Source organism: Salmo trutta, unplaced genomic scaffold (genome assembly GCF_901001165.1).
Source record: "Salmo trutta unplaced genomic scaffold, fSalTru1.1, whole genome shotgun sequence".
NCBI classification, from domain to species: domain Eukaryota; kingdom Metazoa; phylum Chordata; class Actinopteri; order Salmoniformes; family Salmonidae; genus Salmo; species Salmo trutta.
The window spans coordinates 123,683-141,101 of NW_021822760.1; the positions used below are offsets into that span (position 1 = coordinate 123,683).

Below are 17,419 nucleotides of genomic sequence, written 5' to 3' on the forward strand. Positions count from 1 at the left end.
CAGAGCTACATTATAACACTATAAAGGGTAACAGAGCTACATTATAACACTATAAAGGGTAACAGAGCTACATTATAACACTATAAAGGGTAACAGAGCTACATTATAACACTATAAAGGGTTTGGAGCTACATTATAACACTATAAAGGGTATAGAGCTACATTATAACACTATAAAGGGTATGGAGCTACATTATAACACTATAAAGGGTATAGAGCTACATTATAACACTATAAAGGGTATAGAGCTACATTATAACACTATAAAGGGTATAGAGCTACATTATAACACTATAAAGGGTATAGAGCTACATTATAACACTATAAAGGGTATAGAGCTAGAATGAACTGGATAAAGGACAAAGGTGGGAGGGAGGAGGGAGGCTAATGAGAGACTCCATATACATTTACATTTAAGTCATTTAGCAGACGCTCTTATCCAGAGCGACTTACAAATTAAAACAAATATATATATATATATTTTTTTTTTTTTACCTTTATTTAACTAGGCAAGTCAGTAAAGAACAAATTCTTATTTTCAATGACGGCCTAGGAAGAGTGGGTTAACTGCCTCGTTCAGGGGCAGAACGACAGATTTTTACCTTGTCAGCTCGGGGATTCAATCTTGCAACCTTCCGGTTACTAGTCCAACGCTCTAAGCACTAGGCTACCTGCCGCCTCAAATTATTGGAAGGATTCTCATAATAACCACCTCCCTAAAACATTCCCCCCACCCCCCACACACAGACACACACAAAAATTCACATATATGCAAACACACACCCTAACTGGCTCATTCGTGGAATTAGCATTTTCCTAGTCTCGTCCTCTTTAGAAGTGGGGAGGATGTGATGGACTTACTGCGGCAGCGCTCTCAGCAGGGCGCTATGCAAATAGGCAGCACACTCTATGCGAGGCTGCCTGGCGCTGGCCGGTAAAGAACGTAAATGGTGACTTTGCAGGGAACAGATGTTTGGCTCACGTTTGATGCCAGAGAGAAACGCGGCTTTGGCAGGAGAGATGTCCTGCAACTGACTGACCATTCACTGTTCAAGAAAACAAACAGGCTAAGTTGGAGCCGCAACACACGGCTACTTCCTCCAAACGCATCATTATCGCTCCTGTACAATCCGCAACTACCCCCCTCCTCCAACCCTCCAACCCTCCAACCCATAAGGCAGAGCTTTAAACTACTGAGGCTACAGACAGTTTAAGGCCATGCAGCATGAAGCATCCCTGCGAGGCTTGGGGAGAGACAGAGAGACAGAGAGACCAGTTTCTCAAGGCAAGCAAGGTTTTGTTACTCATCATCACTATCATCACGTCTCAGCTGTGGTTCAGAACAACACGAGACTGGAGTCTTACTGGAGACAACTCAGCAGGCATGAAGACAAATTATCACACCAAGAGCAATGGGCCAAAGTGACATGGAAATACTACCTTTATCACGATTGACAAGTCACAAAGCTACTGCTTTGTTAGTTTAGATTTTAACATTTGATTTAAACATCACATTAATGCAACTGATCAATTGAATCAATAAAATGTCCCTGGTATGTGATTTAGCTTAATGAATGTATTGTGACATTTAGTGGTTTGAGCCTGATCATTCACTCATTACAAACAGGGTGGCAGGCAGGCAGGCAGGCAGGCAGACAGATATGTCCTGATGTCTTATTGATGGAAGGAGCTAGCTAATAACAAACAAAAGGTGACCTGCTATGCTGTAGTGTGGTGGATCAATATCCCACGGCTGTCCAGAAGAAAACAGGCGTTTGATGTAGGGCTGACGCCTGCAACACACCTGACCTCAGGCGTTTCATGAGTCTATAGTCCCATAGATCACCAATGGCCTCCGCCTATAGTTATCAGAAGGACATGAGGCAGATTGCTTTGGCCAGTGAGCAATAATTGACTCAAGCCATTATGGATGTGCTTTTGATGATGAATACATGGATACCAAATTATTTAAATGTTTTTGGAGTAATGGATAAACAACCTAAATTCAAATTTAACAAACCTCAAATTCCCTAAAATAACAATCTTTACACAATCATAGTTTGGCAAAAGACACAAGAAACCAGTGAATAGAATCAACAGCCGTGTTCATTGGCTCCAGCACTCTGTTCCTTTTCCAGTAGTGAGAACTAGTCTCCAAGCCCCGTCTGAGGAAATGGAACAGGCTAATTCTCCCACAATGAGAGGAGGGAGGCAGGAAGCAGTCTGTTCTGCTCACTCTGCAGGGACGGCCGGCACGACACACTAGGCCAGTTTCTAAGGGACACTGGGTGGAAACAGCAGACAGTGTGTGCACCACTATCGACGCTGCCATGAGAGAGAAAATGTCTGAATTGGGGCTTGGTGGTTTGTGGCACAGAAAAGTACTGCCTCTGCCAGGGAAGATAACGCTTAATTACAATGATGTTGAAGTATCCATAGAGACAGGCAGAGGAAAGAGGATAATACTGAACTAATTCCTCTCTTCCTGTCCTAACTAAGCCTACAGTATGCCTGAAAAATAGCAGCTGCAGTCATTGCCGCTCACTGTTTTAAAGGACTGTGAGAAATGGAGGTTTGTAATGATAGTGTAGGGCCAACTTGATGTCTGATTCTGTTAGGCACCAAATTCAACGCTGACAATAAAAACATTGAACTATGCGGCATTGTAACTTGTGATTCTCACTGTGAGAACTCCTTTCAAAAAACAATCGGAGCAACAGAAGCCCGGACCAAGAGAGAGAAAACTTGTCTCACAGTGGAAACTTTAACTAGGATCACGGACGACCACTGAGATCCCCAGTGTAGCAGACATATGGAGATGGTGGTAACAATAGCCCTGCCCTGACGCAGAAATGGCCATGACTGCGGCTGACCATCAGACACAGAACCCCTGTGGAGAGAGAGCACAATGATAACAGTCTCTGGGATCTGTCACTCTGGGAATCTGAGCTAGCTGTGCCCAGATGGGTGGTGGGGGGCGTGGCGACAAATCAAATCCTCAGCCATCTTTACAAAAAGAAGACTGTGGAAAATAAAAGTCGCTGCGCCATTCTCTGGTGTGCCGATTAACGACGGCCATTTTGTATATCACTCGTATACCCCTCTTCCTCTATGAGCTTTAAACCTATAAACCACCACAGGAAATCATGGCAAACCCATGTAAGACGTGGATCAAGGGTGGAGGCGCCAGATTTCACATCAAATAGAATCCTGTTTTTTAAAATGATTAACCGCAATGTCTTTGACGGTTTGTTAACGGCTCCATAAGCATGTTTGGGCAGGTCGACCGGTGGCGCTTGTTTAGAGCTCTACCTACCGCTGGGTTACAGTGGCATCTGGTGATTCACCCTGGTACTTTCTCTCACTACCGCTCCCATTGGATGATCATAATGCTGCATAGAGACTAGACTTCTATGGCTCTGCTGCAATTAGTAACAGATTTAGGGGATTTTAATTCAACAGATTTTACTGTTGTTGATGTTGTAGGGGTCTTTCACATAGCTAGAATTGTGTGTGTGTGTGTAAAAGATTGTGAGATGTTTGTATTGAGACTACTACACTGTCTGCTCTGATTCTAACAGTTAAAGTGATGTTCAACTATTCAGCAGCTCATGGCTTTGATAGTTATATGTGATACACCGATCAAATCCCAAATGGCACCCTATTCCCTACATAGTGCACTTTGACCAGAGCCCTATGCATTTGGGACACATCCACCATTGATACACAGAGGACAAGCATAGGTGCTGTGACAACAGGGTGAAGGGGCCTGGTGCAGTGCTGCTGGATTATGCCAGCCTAAGCAGTGTGACAGACAGTACCACTAACCTCAGCAGTGTGACAGACAGTACCACTAACCTCAGCAGTGTGACAGACAGTACCACTAACCTCAGCAGTGTGACAGACAGTACCACTAACCTCAGCAGTGTGACAGACAGTACCACTAACCTCAGCAGTGTGACAGACAGTACCACTAACCTCAGCAGCGTGACAGACAGCGTGACAGACGGTACCACTAACCTCAGCAGCGTGACAGACGGTACCACTAACCTCAGCAGCGTGACAGACGGTACCACTACCTCAGCAGCGTGACAGACGGTACCACTAACCTCAGCAGCGTGACAGACGGTACCACTAACCTCAGCAGCGTGACAGACAGTACCACTAACCTCAGCAGCGTGACAGACAGTACCACTAACCTCAGCAGCGTGACAGACGGTACCACTAACCTCAGCAGCGTGACAGACGGTACCACTAACCTCAGCAGTGTGACAGACGGTACCACTAACCTCAGCAGTGTGACAGACGGTACCACTAACCTCAGCAGCGTGACAGACGGTACCACTAATCTCAGCAGTGTGACAGACGGTACCACTAACCTCAGCAGCGTGACAGACAGTACCACTAACCTCAGCAGTGTGACAGACAGCGTGACAGACAGTACCACTAACCTCAGCACTGTGACAGACAGTACCACTAACCTCAGCAGCGTGACAGACAGTACCACTAACCTCAGCAGCGTGACAGACAGCGTGACAGACAGTACCACTAACCTCAGCAGCGTGACAGACAGCGTGACAGACGGTACCACTAACCTCAGCAGCGTGACAGACGGTACCACTAACCTCAGCAGCGTGACAGACGGTACCACTAACCTCAGCAGCGTGACAGACGGTACCACTAACCTCAGCAGCGTGACAGACGGTACCACTAACCTCAGCAGCGTGACAGACGGTACCACTAACCTCAGCAGCGTGACAGACGGTACCACTAACCTCAGCAGCGTGACAGACGGTACCACTAACCTCAGCAGCGTGACAGACGGTACCACTAACCTCAGCAGTGTGACAGACGGTACCACTAACCTCAGCAGTGTGACAGACGGTACCACTAACCTCAGCAGCGTGACAGACGGTACCACTAATCTCAGCAGTGTGACAGACGGTACCACTAACCTCAGCAGCGTGACAGACAGTACCACTAACCTCAGCAGTGTGACAGACAGCGTGACAGACAGTACCACTAACCTCAGCACTGTGACAGACAGTACCACTAACCTCAGCAGCGTGACAGACAGTACCACTAACCTCAGCAGTGTGACAGACAGCGTGACAGACAGTACCACTAACCTCAGCAGTGTGACAGACAGCGTGACAGACAGTACCACTAACCTCAGCACTGTGACAGACAGTACCACTAACCTCAGCAGCGTGACAGACAGTACCACTAACCTCAGCAGTGTGACAGACAGCGTGACAGACAGTACCACTAACCTCAGCACTGTGACAGACAGTACCACTAACCTCAGCAGCGTGACAGACGGTACCACTAATCTCATCAGCGTGACAGACGGTACCACTAATCTCAGCAGAGTGACAGACAGTACCACTAACCTCAGCAGTGTGACAGAGAGTACCACTAACCTCAGCAGTGTGACAGACAGCGTGACAGACAGTACCACTAACCTCAGTGACGGGGGTCTCCTCTCTGAGCTCAATGCAGTGGGACGCCAGCAGCCCCAGCACCCGCATCACCTTAAACTTCCTGGAATACACACGCACATGCACACGCACACACATACACACAGGACACAGGGCTAACCATAAATGTCATAGTCTTCCTGGAATAGACAGACAGGTCACTTGTATAAATACATGGAAGACATCCACAGAAATAACACTGCTATTTTGTAAAGGCTAACAGTGATTTACAGCATATCCAGACCAGGCATCAGATCATTGTAAAGGCTAACAGTGATTTACAGCATATCCAGACCAGGCACCAGATCATTGTAAAGGCTAACAGTGATTTACAGCATATCCTGACCAGGCATCAGATCATTGTAAAGGCTAACAGTGATTTACAGCATATCCAGACCAGGCATCAGATCATTGTAAAGGCTAACAGTGATTTACAGCATATCCTGACCAGGCATCAGATCATTGTAAAGGCTAACAGTGATTTACAGCATATCCAGACCAGGCATCAGATCATTGTAACAGAATATCCAGACCAGGCACCAGATCATTGTAATGTGCAGTAGGCTACAGTACATGCTAGACATTATTTCCATGCATTGGCGCATGGAAAATGCAGAGAATGGTTGTGTGTATGTATGGGGTCGGACAGGTGGAAGCTAAAGGAACTCACACATCCCAGTTAGGTGCTAGACGCAGCTGCTGGGTCAACACAGGGAACTGTCACAAAGGGAGAGAACACAACAGCAGTTGTTAACACAGCAATATATCTACTGTACATATCATTCTTAGTATATATTTCAGTGGATATACGCACAGATTGCATTTGGATTACTGATACAGTGTTATTTGGGTTGTCAACTGGATTAGTTCTGACATTCATTACTTTTTTATTATTATTATTATTATTTGTGTACTTGATTGACATTTCTGCCGCACTGTCAGGAGCTGGTAACACAAGCATGTCAGGAGCTGGTAACACAAGCATGTCAGGAGCTGGTAACACAAGCATGTCAGGAGCTGGTAACACAAGCATGTCAGGAGCTGGTAACACAAGCATGTCAGGAGCTGGTAACACAAGCATGTCAGGAGCTGGTAACACAAGCATGTCAGGAGCTGGTAACACAAGCATGTCAGGAGCTGTTAACACAAGCATGTCAGGAGCTGGTAACACAAGCATGTCAGGAGCTGGTAACACAAGCATGTCAGGAGCTGTAACACAAGCATGTCAGGAGCTGTAACACAAGCATGTCAGGAGCTGTTAACACAAGCATGTCAGGAGCTGTTAACACAAGCATGTCAGGAGCTGGTAACACAAGCATGTCAGGAGCTGGTAACACAAGCATGTCAGGAGCTGGTAACACAAGCATGTCAGGAGCTGGTAACACAAGCATGTCAGGAGCTGGTAACACAAGCATGTCAGGAGCTGTTAACACAAGCATGTCAGGAGCTGTTAACACAAGCATGTCAGGAGCTGTTAACACAAGCATGTCAGGAGCTGTTAACACAAGCATGTCAGGAGCTGGTAACACAAGCATGTCAGGAGCTGGTAACACAAGCATGTCAGGAGCTGGTAACACAAGCATGTCAGGAGCTGGTAACACAAGCATGTCAGGAGCTGGTAACACAAGCATGTCAGGAGCTGGTAACACAAGCATGTCAGGAGCTGGTAACACAAGCATGTCAGGAGCTGGTAACACAGCATGTCAGGAGCTGTAACACAAGCATGTCAGGAGCTGGTAACAAAAGCATGTCAGGAGCTGGTAACACAAGCATGTCAGGAGCTGTTAACACAAGCATGTCAGGAGCTGTTAACACAAGCATGTCAGGAGCTGTTAACACAAGCATGTCAGGAGCTGGTAACACAAGCATGTCAGGAGCTGGTAACACAAGCATGTCAGGAGCTGGTAACACAAGCATGTCAGGAGCTGTTAACACAAGCATGTCAGGAGCTGTTAACACAAGCATGTCAGGAGCTGTTAACACAAGCATGTCAGGAGCTGGTAACAAGCATGTCAGGAGCTGGTAACACAAGCATGTCAGGAGCTGGTAACACAAGCATGTCAGGAGCTGGTAACACAAGCATGTCAGGAGCTGGTAACACAAGCATGTCAGGAGCTGGTAACACAAGCATGTCAGGAGCTGGTAACACAAGCATGTCAGGAGCTGGTAACACAAGCATGTCAGGAACTGGTAACACAAGCATGTCAGGAGCTGGTAACACAAGCATGTCAGGAGCTGGTAACACAAGCATGTCAGGAGCTGGTAACACAAGCATGTCAGGAGCTGGTAACACAAGCATGTCAGGAGCTGGTAACACAAGCATGTCAGGAGCTGGTAACACAAGCATGTCAGGAGCTGGTAACACAAGCATGTTAGGAGCTGGTAACACAAGCATGTCGCTGCACCCGCTATAACATCTGTGTAGGTGACCAATAAACTTTGATTTGACTTAACTACCAATGTCTAGGCTGCACCTCAAATGGCATCCTATGTCCTATATAGTGCACTACTTTTGAGGGCCCATACTATATAGGGAATAGGGTGACATTTGTGACGGACAATATGTGACGCACTTATATGTACAGTGCCTTCAGAAAGTATTTAGACCATTGACTTTTTCCACATTTTGTTACGTTATGGCCTTATTCTAAAATGTATTAAATAAATACCCCATAATGACAAGGTAAAAACAGGTTTTTAGAAAATGTTTGCACATTTATTAAAAATAAAAAACAGAAATACCTTATTTACATAAAAGTATTCAGACCTTTTGCTATGAGACTCTAAATTGAGCTCAGGTGCATCCTGTTTCCATTGATCATCCTTGAGATGTTTCTACAACTTGATTAGAGTCCACCTGTGGCAAAATCAATTGACTGGACATGGTTTGGAAAGGTACACACCTGTCTAGATAAAGTTCCACAGTTGACAGAGCAAAAACCAAGCCATGAGGTCAAAGGAATGGTCCATGGAGCTTTGAGACAGGATTGTGTTGAGGCACAGATCTGGGGAAGGATATCAAAACATTTCTGCAGCATTGAAGATCCCCAAGAACACAGTGGCCTCCATCATTCTTAAATGGAAGAAGTTTGGAACCACCAAGACTTTTCCTAAAGCTGGCCGCCAGGCCAAACTGAGCAATCGGGGATGAAGGGCCTTTGTCAGGGAGGTGACCAAGAACCCAATGGTCACTCCGACAGAGCTCCAGAGCTCCTCTGTGGAGATAGGAGAACCTTCCAGAAGGACAACCATCTCTGCAGCACTCCACCAATCAGGCCTTTATGGTAGAGTGGCCAGACGGAAGCCACTCCTCAGTAAAAGGCACATGACAGGCTGCTTGGAGTTTGCCAAAAGGCACCTAAAGACTCTCAGTTAAGAACAAATTCTTATTTACAATGACGGCCTACAACGACCAAACCCTCCCCTAAACCAGACAACGCTGGGCCAATTGTGCACCGCCCTATGGGACTCCCGATCACAGCCGGTTGTGATACAGCCCGGGATCGAACCCGGTTCTGTAGTGATGCCTCTAGCACTGCGATGCAGTGCCTTAAACCGCTGCGCCACTCAGGATGATAGAATCAAGATTCTCTGGTCTGATGAATCAAAGATTGAACGATTTTGGCCTGAATGCCAAGCGTCACGTCTGGAGGAAACCTGGCACCATCCCTACGGTGAAGCATGGTGGTGGCAGCATGATGCTGTGGGGATGTTTTTCAGCGGCAGGGACTGGGAGACTAGTCATGATTGAGGCAAAGATGAACGGAGAAAAGTACAAAGAGATCCTTGATGAAAACCTGCTCCAGAGCGCTCAGGACCTCAGACAGCGGCGAAGGTTCACCTTCCAACAGGACAACGGCCCTAAGCACACAGCCAAATCAACGCAGGAGTGGCTTCAGGACAAGTCTCTGAATGTCCTTGAGTGGCCCAGCCAGAGCCCAGACTTGAACTCGATCAAACATCTCTGGAGAAACCTGAAAATAGCTGTGCAGCGACACTCCCCATCCAACCTGACAGAGCTTGAGAGGATCTGCAGAGAATGGGAGAAACTCCCCAAATACAGGTGTGCCAAGCTTGTAGCGTCATACCCAAGAAGACTCGAGGCTGTAATCGCTGTCAAATGTGCTTCAACAAAGTACTGAGTAAAAGGTCTGAATACTTATGTAAATGTGATATTTCAGATCTTTATATTTAATAAATGAGCACAAATTTTTTTAAATCTGTTTTTGCTTTCTCATTATTGTGTGTAGATTGATGAGGAAAAATAACAATTTAATAAAATGTTTGAATAAGGCTGTAACGTAACAAAATGTGGAAAAAGTCAAGGGATCTGAATACTTACCTTTTCATTATTTTCTTCATCAGTCCAGTCGTCTTTCAGTAGTACAATACTGAATTAGTCAAGTTGCCAATACGTCACTGTCATAAACTCAGTCACGGCTGGCCATAGTGTCCGAATATGTCTAAAGAAATGATATACTAAAGATACCATGAGGTCTAATGATTGTGGTGATGTCATTTTCAGTTCAATCTGAGTGAGTGATGGAATGCCATCTAGTGGTTAATAGCTATAGGAGAAATATATTTACTACGCCTGAATCAATCCTCAGTCTGGACATTTCATTAAAAAACAAATGAAGAGATTTGATCTTAAAAATTTGACCAGATTATGTCACAACGTAATACCTCATCACTGTAACGAGGAAGTAACTTTATGATATCTGTACGTCCAAATTGAACCCTATTCCCTATATAGTGCACTACTTTTGACTAGACCTCTACAGACCCTGGTCAAAAGGAGTGCACTATATAGGGAATAGGGTGTCATTTGGGACATCCTCCTGGTCTTTGTGCTCTCATACATAACTAGGGTCATTGAACATGTTACAGCTGAGCGGATCTCAGTAACAAAAAGTAAAGGAAATAGGAAGTTAATTTTATTATTATCTTGAGGAAAGCGTTAACTTCCTGGTCCCACCTAGCTGACTACTGTTTCAGCTTCCCACTGATCAACAGAGGCCAACACGTACTGTAGCTGTGCTAAGGAGCTCGGGTCACATGGTAAATATAGGAACCCTTTGATGGCTTTGTAGTGCCGCGGCCTTTCACCTTTCTAACACTTGAGAAGCCTCAGCAAGGCCAGAGGTTGTGTTGTGATTCTAAGAATTCTCTTCTGAGAGCATAGCCTAAGTTCTGAACACTTAAATTAGCCTAGAGGGGCCCATGTCTTGTTAAAAGCAGCAGCCCTGGGAGGAATGGCAGGCATGCTGGGTATGTGGTCAGGCCGACAGGCAGTGACCCTTCCCTTACCAGCTGGGAGTTGATGAGCCTGGTAGCTGTGTCCTTGTGGGCAGCTATGGTACACAGATAGCAGAGGAGGTTGAGTTTGGAGCGGACCGCCGCCGTGGTCTTATCAGCCTGGGCCTCCAGAGAAGAGCACAGCTGCTGCAGAAACCCCCTCCAGTCCTCAGAGCTCAGACAGGACAGCTTCTCCACTATAGGGGGGGTCAGAGGAGCTCAATAATCACACAGCCCAAACCGTTTTAGCTGTCTGTCTAACCTGTGTGTGTGTGTATATATTAACACCTGCTAAACACCTGTCAATTTCAGAGTGTGTCCAAGTGTTACTCAGCAGCGGCACAGCAGTCGAGAGCTTTCCTATTTGTTCTTCTTCATTACCTGAGTATGCTCGGACACACAAAGTCTTCGGGTCATATCGCACTGGAGCGGTCTTCAGAATCTGAAAAAATATATCATCTTTGTTACTAGAATGCACAAGAGTTGTGGATTGCCCACCTCTGTTCTTAAGAACAATTCAGAGTCCAAAGCCTAGGACCCTTGATAGATATGTCACAATGGGACGCCGGAATATCTGGTTCCGAGTCCACCGTCCATGGGGGACGCACAGCGTAACCACGCACCACCCTAAAATTCCCCATCAGCATGGACACTGAAACTATTGCTTAAATACAGAGCAAGTTTTAATGTCACATGCACAAATACAGTGAAATGCCTTTCATGTAAACTCAAAACCCAACAATGAAATAATTTTTTAAAACAGGAGAAATAAGAGCACAGTTGCATGATGTAGTACCTTTGGGTTGTCCATAATAGGTGTGACTGCCAGGTCAGAGTCAGTGTACACCAGGTCCTTTATACAGTAACTGATGTCATTCAGACCACTGGCCACAACACTGTCCTGAAGATGACAACGACCACAGTGATGTCATCATTACAAATGAGCACAATTACAGTATGTGATCATGTAGAACATCAAATCTAATCTCATTGTCACATGCTTCTACACAACAGGTGTAGACTAACAGTGTAATTCTTACTTACGGGCCCTTCCCAACCATGAACAGAGATTATTTTTTTTATAAAGTAGTCAACAGGCAACAGGATAGATAAGTCAAAAGAGTTACTGCGAAAAGGGTCAATGCAGATAGTTAAATAGTTAACCAATAGCTACCCAGACTAACTATTTAGCGGTCTTATGGCTTGGGGGTAGAAGCTGTTCAGGGTTCTGTTGGTTCGGAACCGCTTGCCATGCGGTAGCAGAGAGAACAGTCTATGACTTGGGTGGCTGGAGTCTTTGACAATTTTTAGGGCCTTCCTCTGACACCGCCTGGTGTAGAGGATCTGGGTGGCAGGGAGCTCAGCCCCAGTGATGTACTGGGCCGTGCACACTACCCTCTGTAGCGCCTTGAGGTTGGATGCCAAACAGTTGCCATACCAAGTGGTGATGCAGCCAGTCAAGATGCTCTCAATGGTGCAGCTCTAGAACGTTTTGAGGATCTGAGGGCCCATGCCAAATATTTTCAGCCTCCTGAGGGGGAAGAGACATTGTTGTGCCTTCTTCACAACTGTTTTGGTGTGTGTGTGTAATTCCTTAGCAATGTGGACAGCAAGGAACTTGAAGCTCTTGACCCACTCCACTACAGCCCAATAATCAAACATTATTCACACACCAGACTTGCAAAGATCTCATAAATTAAAGTGGCTAAAGCAGCTAAATGAAAGTGAAGTTTATAATACATAAGAATGTCCAATGTCCTTATGTTTACAGGAAATCCATCTGGAGGAAAAAATATGCACTTCACTGAGAATGCTGTAGAGGGCGACAAAGGTTAACAAACAACTGTAACCGAGAATAACCTTTGAAAATAATGAATTCTCAACTACCAGTTTCTGCAGTCTGCAGGCGCCATGGTAATAGTCTGATTACTATTACCATGTTTCTGATTACAGACAGCTCACAGAAAGATTACACTTCAAATGTAATTGTGGAGAAGGTTTCAGAGGTATGGCAGAGCTCTCCTTTGGCTATTTGATAAGAGAATAACTCACTTGAGGTAATGGTGTCCTATTGGGTGGATCTCTTGCAGTGCAACTCATTCTTGGAGTTGGACAAGAGCTGATTGATGAAAAAAATCACATAAAACATGCTTCATTTTTAGATTTAAAAAAACATTAATTAAAAAAAATATATATAGTATTTTCCAGTTTGACTTAGTCAAGCTGTTGATCCAACACAATGTTCAGTAAATGATCAGAACAACTGGAGATGAACACTGATCATACCTGAGGAGGAATATGGACTCCCTGGTATCTTTGTCCAGTGCACTCTTTGGTCTGAGCTCTGTCATGTTGTCTAGGAGAAGAAGAAGATTAGAACTATGTTCAGACATAGCACCTACACTGTCATCAGCTGTCATCAACATGTCTTCTTCCACCTTCCCAGAAAGCATTACCTAATCGGAATGATTTGTTGGGGTGCATGCAGACGGGCTCCTCTGCCCCCGTGGCCCCTCCCTGTACTCCTCTGTATCCCCCTCCTGGTCCCTGGGAGGTCACTGAGACAGGTGTCACTGCTGATGACTGGCTAGAGGCACAGACACCCCTCCTCCCCACACTGCAGCCAAAGGATAGGTCAGCTATCAGCTAGTGCATATCAACTAAAGTAAAACACCACCACACTACAAACAGCAAGGAAACACATGACCTTAGACTTATGTAACTACACAGTAATAAGACACCTGTAGTAGCAACACTGTAGTTACAGAGAACCTGCTGTGTTATTACATAGTTATAGACTTTAGAGGTATAGGTTATTACACAAGTGAAACGGACTGTTATCTTATGGTCATATTGCACTTAGTAAATCATATTCAACATCAGCAACACGTTTGTGTCTGTGCTCTGTGAAGTCCTTTGTCTTCCTGCCACTAACGGCTCACAGTACAACCCATCTGATTGGGCAGGTCCAGGCTCCATCCTGAACACACAGGCATGGTTTATGATAACATCAGACCAACATGCATTCTCAAGAAGTTATGTCATGAGAAAAGGCCGGGGAGGGAGATATGCAACTGCACAACAGTGTTTGGCGTTGAAACAGGTGAGACAGAGCTTCTCAAACAGTTTATAAATGACCTGTCTATGTACATTAAACTAACATTGGCAGATAAATGCTTGCTGTACAAGTCCATTTCCTACAATTGCAGAACAAAGGTTTAGACTTTAAAGGGATACTTTGGGATTTTGGCAATGAGGCCCTTTATCTACTTCCCCAGAGTCAGATGAACTTGTTGATACCATTTTTATGTACAGTATCTGCATCCAGTATGAAGAAAGTTAGAGGTAGTTTTGCAAACTAATGCTAACAAGCAGTCTATGGTATCCGTTAGCATGATAGACTTCCAGTCGTTGCGCTAGCGCTAGTTAGCAACTTCCTTCAAAATGCATGCAGAGATAGAAAAAATGGTATTCACAAGTTCATTGCCAAAATCCTGAAGTATCCCTTTAAGGGGATCAATAAAATGCTAAAATTCAGCATGTTACAAATAAACTTGGATTTGATTTGATGTTTAACATGTAATCCATGTCCAAACATGAAAGACCCAATATAATGCTTTGTGTTGAGGCCAGAGGCCACAATTAGAGGAAATGGTGCAAACCACCAGGGAGTGTAATGAGGTAACTCCTTTGAGGAAACGAGACTGAGACCAGGCCTGTATTCACAAAGCATCTCAGAATAAGTGTACTGATCTAGGATCAGTTCCCTCCTGTCCATGGAATCTTATTCATTGTGATCTAAAAGGCAAAACAGATCCTAAATCAGCACTCCAACTCTGAGACGCTTTGTGAATAAAGGCCCTGATGGTTATATGAAACATAAACATTACCTGGAGCTGAATGAGACATCTTCTTCTTCTTCCTCCTCGCTGGTGTGGACCTCGGAGAACACTCCTCTCCAGAATGGGTGGGCCAGTAACTGAGCCCAGTTTATCCTAAGGAGAACAGTTAAAAGCTGAAGTCTAATAAAGCACTCTCTTTCTGACCAAACTTATGTCGGCCTACTTGTCCTACACAGGTAGCCTAGTGGTTAAGAGCGTTGGGCCGGTCACCGAAAGGTCGCTGCTTCGAATCCCTGAGCCAGCAAGGTGGAAGAATCTGCCGTTCTGCTCTTGAGCAATGCAATTAAACCCCAACAACAACTGCTCCTTGGGCACTGATGACGTCGATTAAGGCAGCCCCCGCCCCCCCCCCCACACACCTCTCTGATTTAGAGGGGTTGGGTTAACATTTCTGTTGAAGGCATTCAGCTGTGCAACTGACTAGGTATCCCCCTTTCCAAAGGTCATATGTCAAAGGGATAATATGAATTATCCATCATAGAAACTTCAAACCAAGAATCTGATTTGGTGAAGGGAGTAGGGCCGTACCTCTTCTGCGGGTCTTTCTGAAGCAAACCTTTAAGCAGGCTTTGGAACTCTTGTGTAGGCTTGCAGGAAGAAGCCCCTTTAACAACAAAGACGATTTGGACTAGAATTAAGATGCTCTTATGACATAAAACATATTTTGTTAAGCAATAAAAATTGCCATTTTACCCATTTGCCTTGGAGATTGAGGATCCTGAAGTAATATCAGCTCAATCAACTCAGAAAACGTCTCGGAGAAAAATGGTGGTTTTCCTGACAAATGACCACAAAACAAGACAGAAGTATTTAGGTATGAAATGAGTACTGTTATTAATGTCAATAAATCAAGTGATTTGATAGCCTGAGTGCCAGTCTGTTTGTGCTACTGTACCAACTACTTGTCACTGTCATTACAATTAATGAGTTGGCAAGAGGGCAAACAGATCTGGGACACAGCCCAAGTGATTTGATGAGTACCTGAAAACATCTCATAGAATATACAGCCCAGGGCCCACAGATCACTACTGATACTGTGGTCCCCCCCTTTGACCACCTCTGGTGCACAGTATACCGGAGACCCTGAAGAAAGACAAAGACATCTCCATTATACAACATATTGAAAAGTGTGATATAACATGATATTGTGGGGACCCTGTGTTTATAAGCGTGGATATCGACTCTGCCACTTGAGCATGCTTTTGTGACTTTGGGCCAGAAGGTTGAGGGTTCATCGACAACCGCGAGCAAGCTCACTCTCCCTGCCTGTTTCATTACACTGGGGTCAGAAGTTGGATCACTTCTCCTGCCTGTTTCATTACACTGGGGTCAGAAGTTGGATCACTCTCCCTGCCTGTTTCATTACATTGGGGTCAGAAGTTGGATCACTCTCCCTGCCTGTTTCATTACACTGGGGTCAGAAGTTGGATCACTCTCCCTGCCTGTTTCATTACACTGGGGTCAGAAGTTGGATTACTCTCCCTGCCTGTTTCATTACACTGGGGTCAGAAGTTGGATCACTCTCCCTGCCCGTTTCATTACACTGGGGTTAGAAGTTGGATCACTCTCCCTGCCCATTTCATTACACTGGGGTCAGAAGTTGGATTACTCTCCCTGCCTGTTTCATTACACTGGGGTCAGAAGTTGGATCACTCTCCCTGCCTGTTTCATTACACTGGGGTCAGAAGTTGGATCACTCTCCCTGCCTGTTTCATTACACTGGGGTCAGAAGTTGGATCACTCTCCCTGCCCGTTTCATTACACTGGGGTCAGAAGTTGGATCACTCTCCCTGCCTGTTTCATTACACTGGGGTCAGAAGTTGGATCACTCTCCCTGCCTGTTTCATTACACTGGGGTCAGAAGTTGGATCACTCTCCCTGCCTGTTTCATTACACTGGGGTCAGAAGTTGGATCCCACTTCTCTTCTGACACCAGTGTAATGAAACAGGCTGAGTTTGTCCTGCGAACAATGTAGCGACCCTGTGTAGGATATGTGATAGAACATTCTAGTAAACATCCAATAAGTAAGGGATAATCAACGAGGGCCTATGTGTTCTATGGAAAATCAGGAACGACGCGCTAGTGGAGTGGAACTGACGTTCCACGGAGTTGCATTATTTTCCAGAGAACGCATTGAGCCCCGAGTTGATTATCCCTTTTATGCCATGGCTATAATTTAACACATTTGCCGGTAGACGTGTTAATTTACCGGTAGAAATCCACTGATGTAGCTAGCAAGTTTACTCGATAGCTACAGTAGTTGCCTTGGTAACCAAACAAACAGACTTCCTAGTTTAGCTAACCAAACCATCAGTCCTAGCTTGCTATTATGAAAATCAAATTCAACAATGCCAATAATGTTTTCAATTCGACTTATGCTTTCAAAAGCAGCACAAACATAGAACATGTAAGAATGAACTAAAGCCATTGAATTCTACCATGGGGATATACCGTGCGTTATAGGGAAATTATACACACTCTAGAATGCCCTTCAATCCAATCAGATACGAGTATTCAACAATGCCATGGTATAACAATATGTACTGTAAGGGTCACCTTGGATTCTGTTCTTGATATTTCTTCTCGATGTGTTTTCTTTGCCATCCCCTCCACCTGTTTCCTCTGCTGTGACTAAAGCGAAAAACTCCTCCAGATTCTCCCCCTCAGCTTTAGACAGGCAGAAGTTAGAGTACTTCAATGTGCCAGGGCCATCCAACAAGATCTATAGGAGGAAAAAA

General features: G+C 45.0%; 1 protein-coding gene across 1 annotated transcript in view; it reads right to left on the reverse strand.

Annotated features, from left to right (window-relative positions):
- Positions 1–17,419, reverse strand: part of LOC115184206 (serine/threonine-protein kinase ULK4) — a gene marked incomplete at its 3' end in the record, with an annotated part of 77,989 nt that overhangs the window by 52,992 nt on the left and 7,578 nt on the right. The window contains 13 exon segments of the mRNA XM_029745227.1: positions 5,466–5,544; positions 6,151–6,197; positions 10,791–10,975; positions 11,160–11,220; positions 11,575–11,679; positions 12,831–12,897; positions 13,065–13,134; positions 13,235–13,395; positions 14,669–14,773; positions 15,209–15,284; positions 15,374–15,457; positions 15,662–15,763; positions 17,238–17,403. Coding sequence (XP_029601087.1) covers positions 5,466–5,544; positions 6,151–6,197; positions 10,791–10,975; positions 11,160–11,220; positions 11,575–11,679; positions 12,831–12,897; positions 13,065–13,134; positions 13,235–13,395; positions 14,669–14,773; positions 15,209–15,284; positions 15,374–15,457; positions 15,662–15,763; positions 17,238–17,403 — 1,308 coding nt within the window.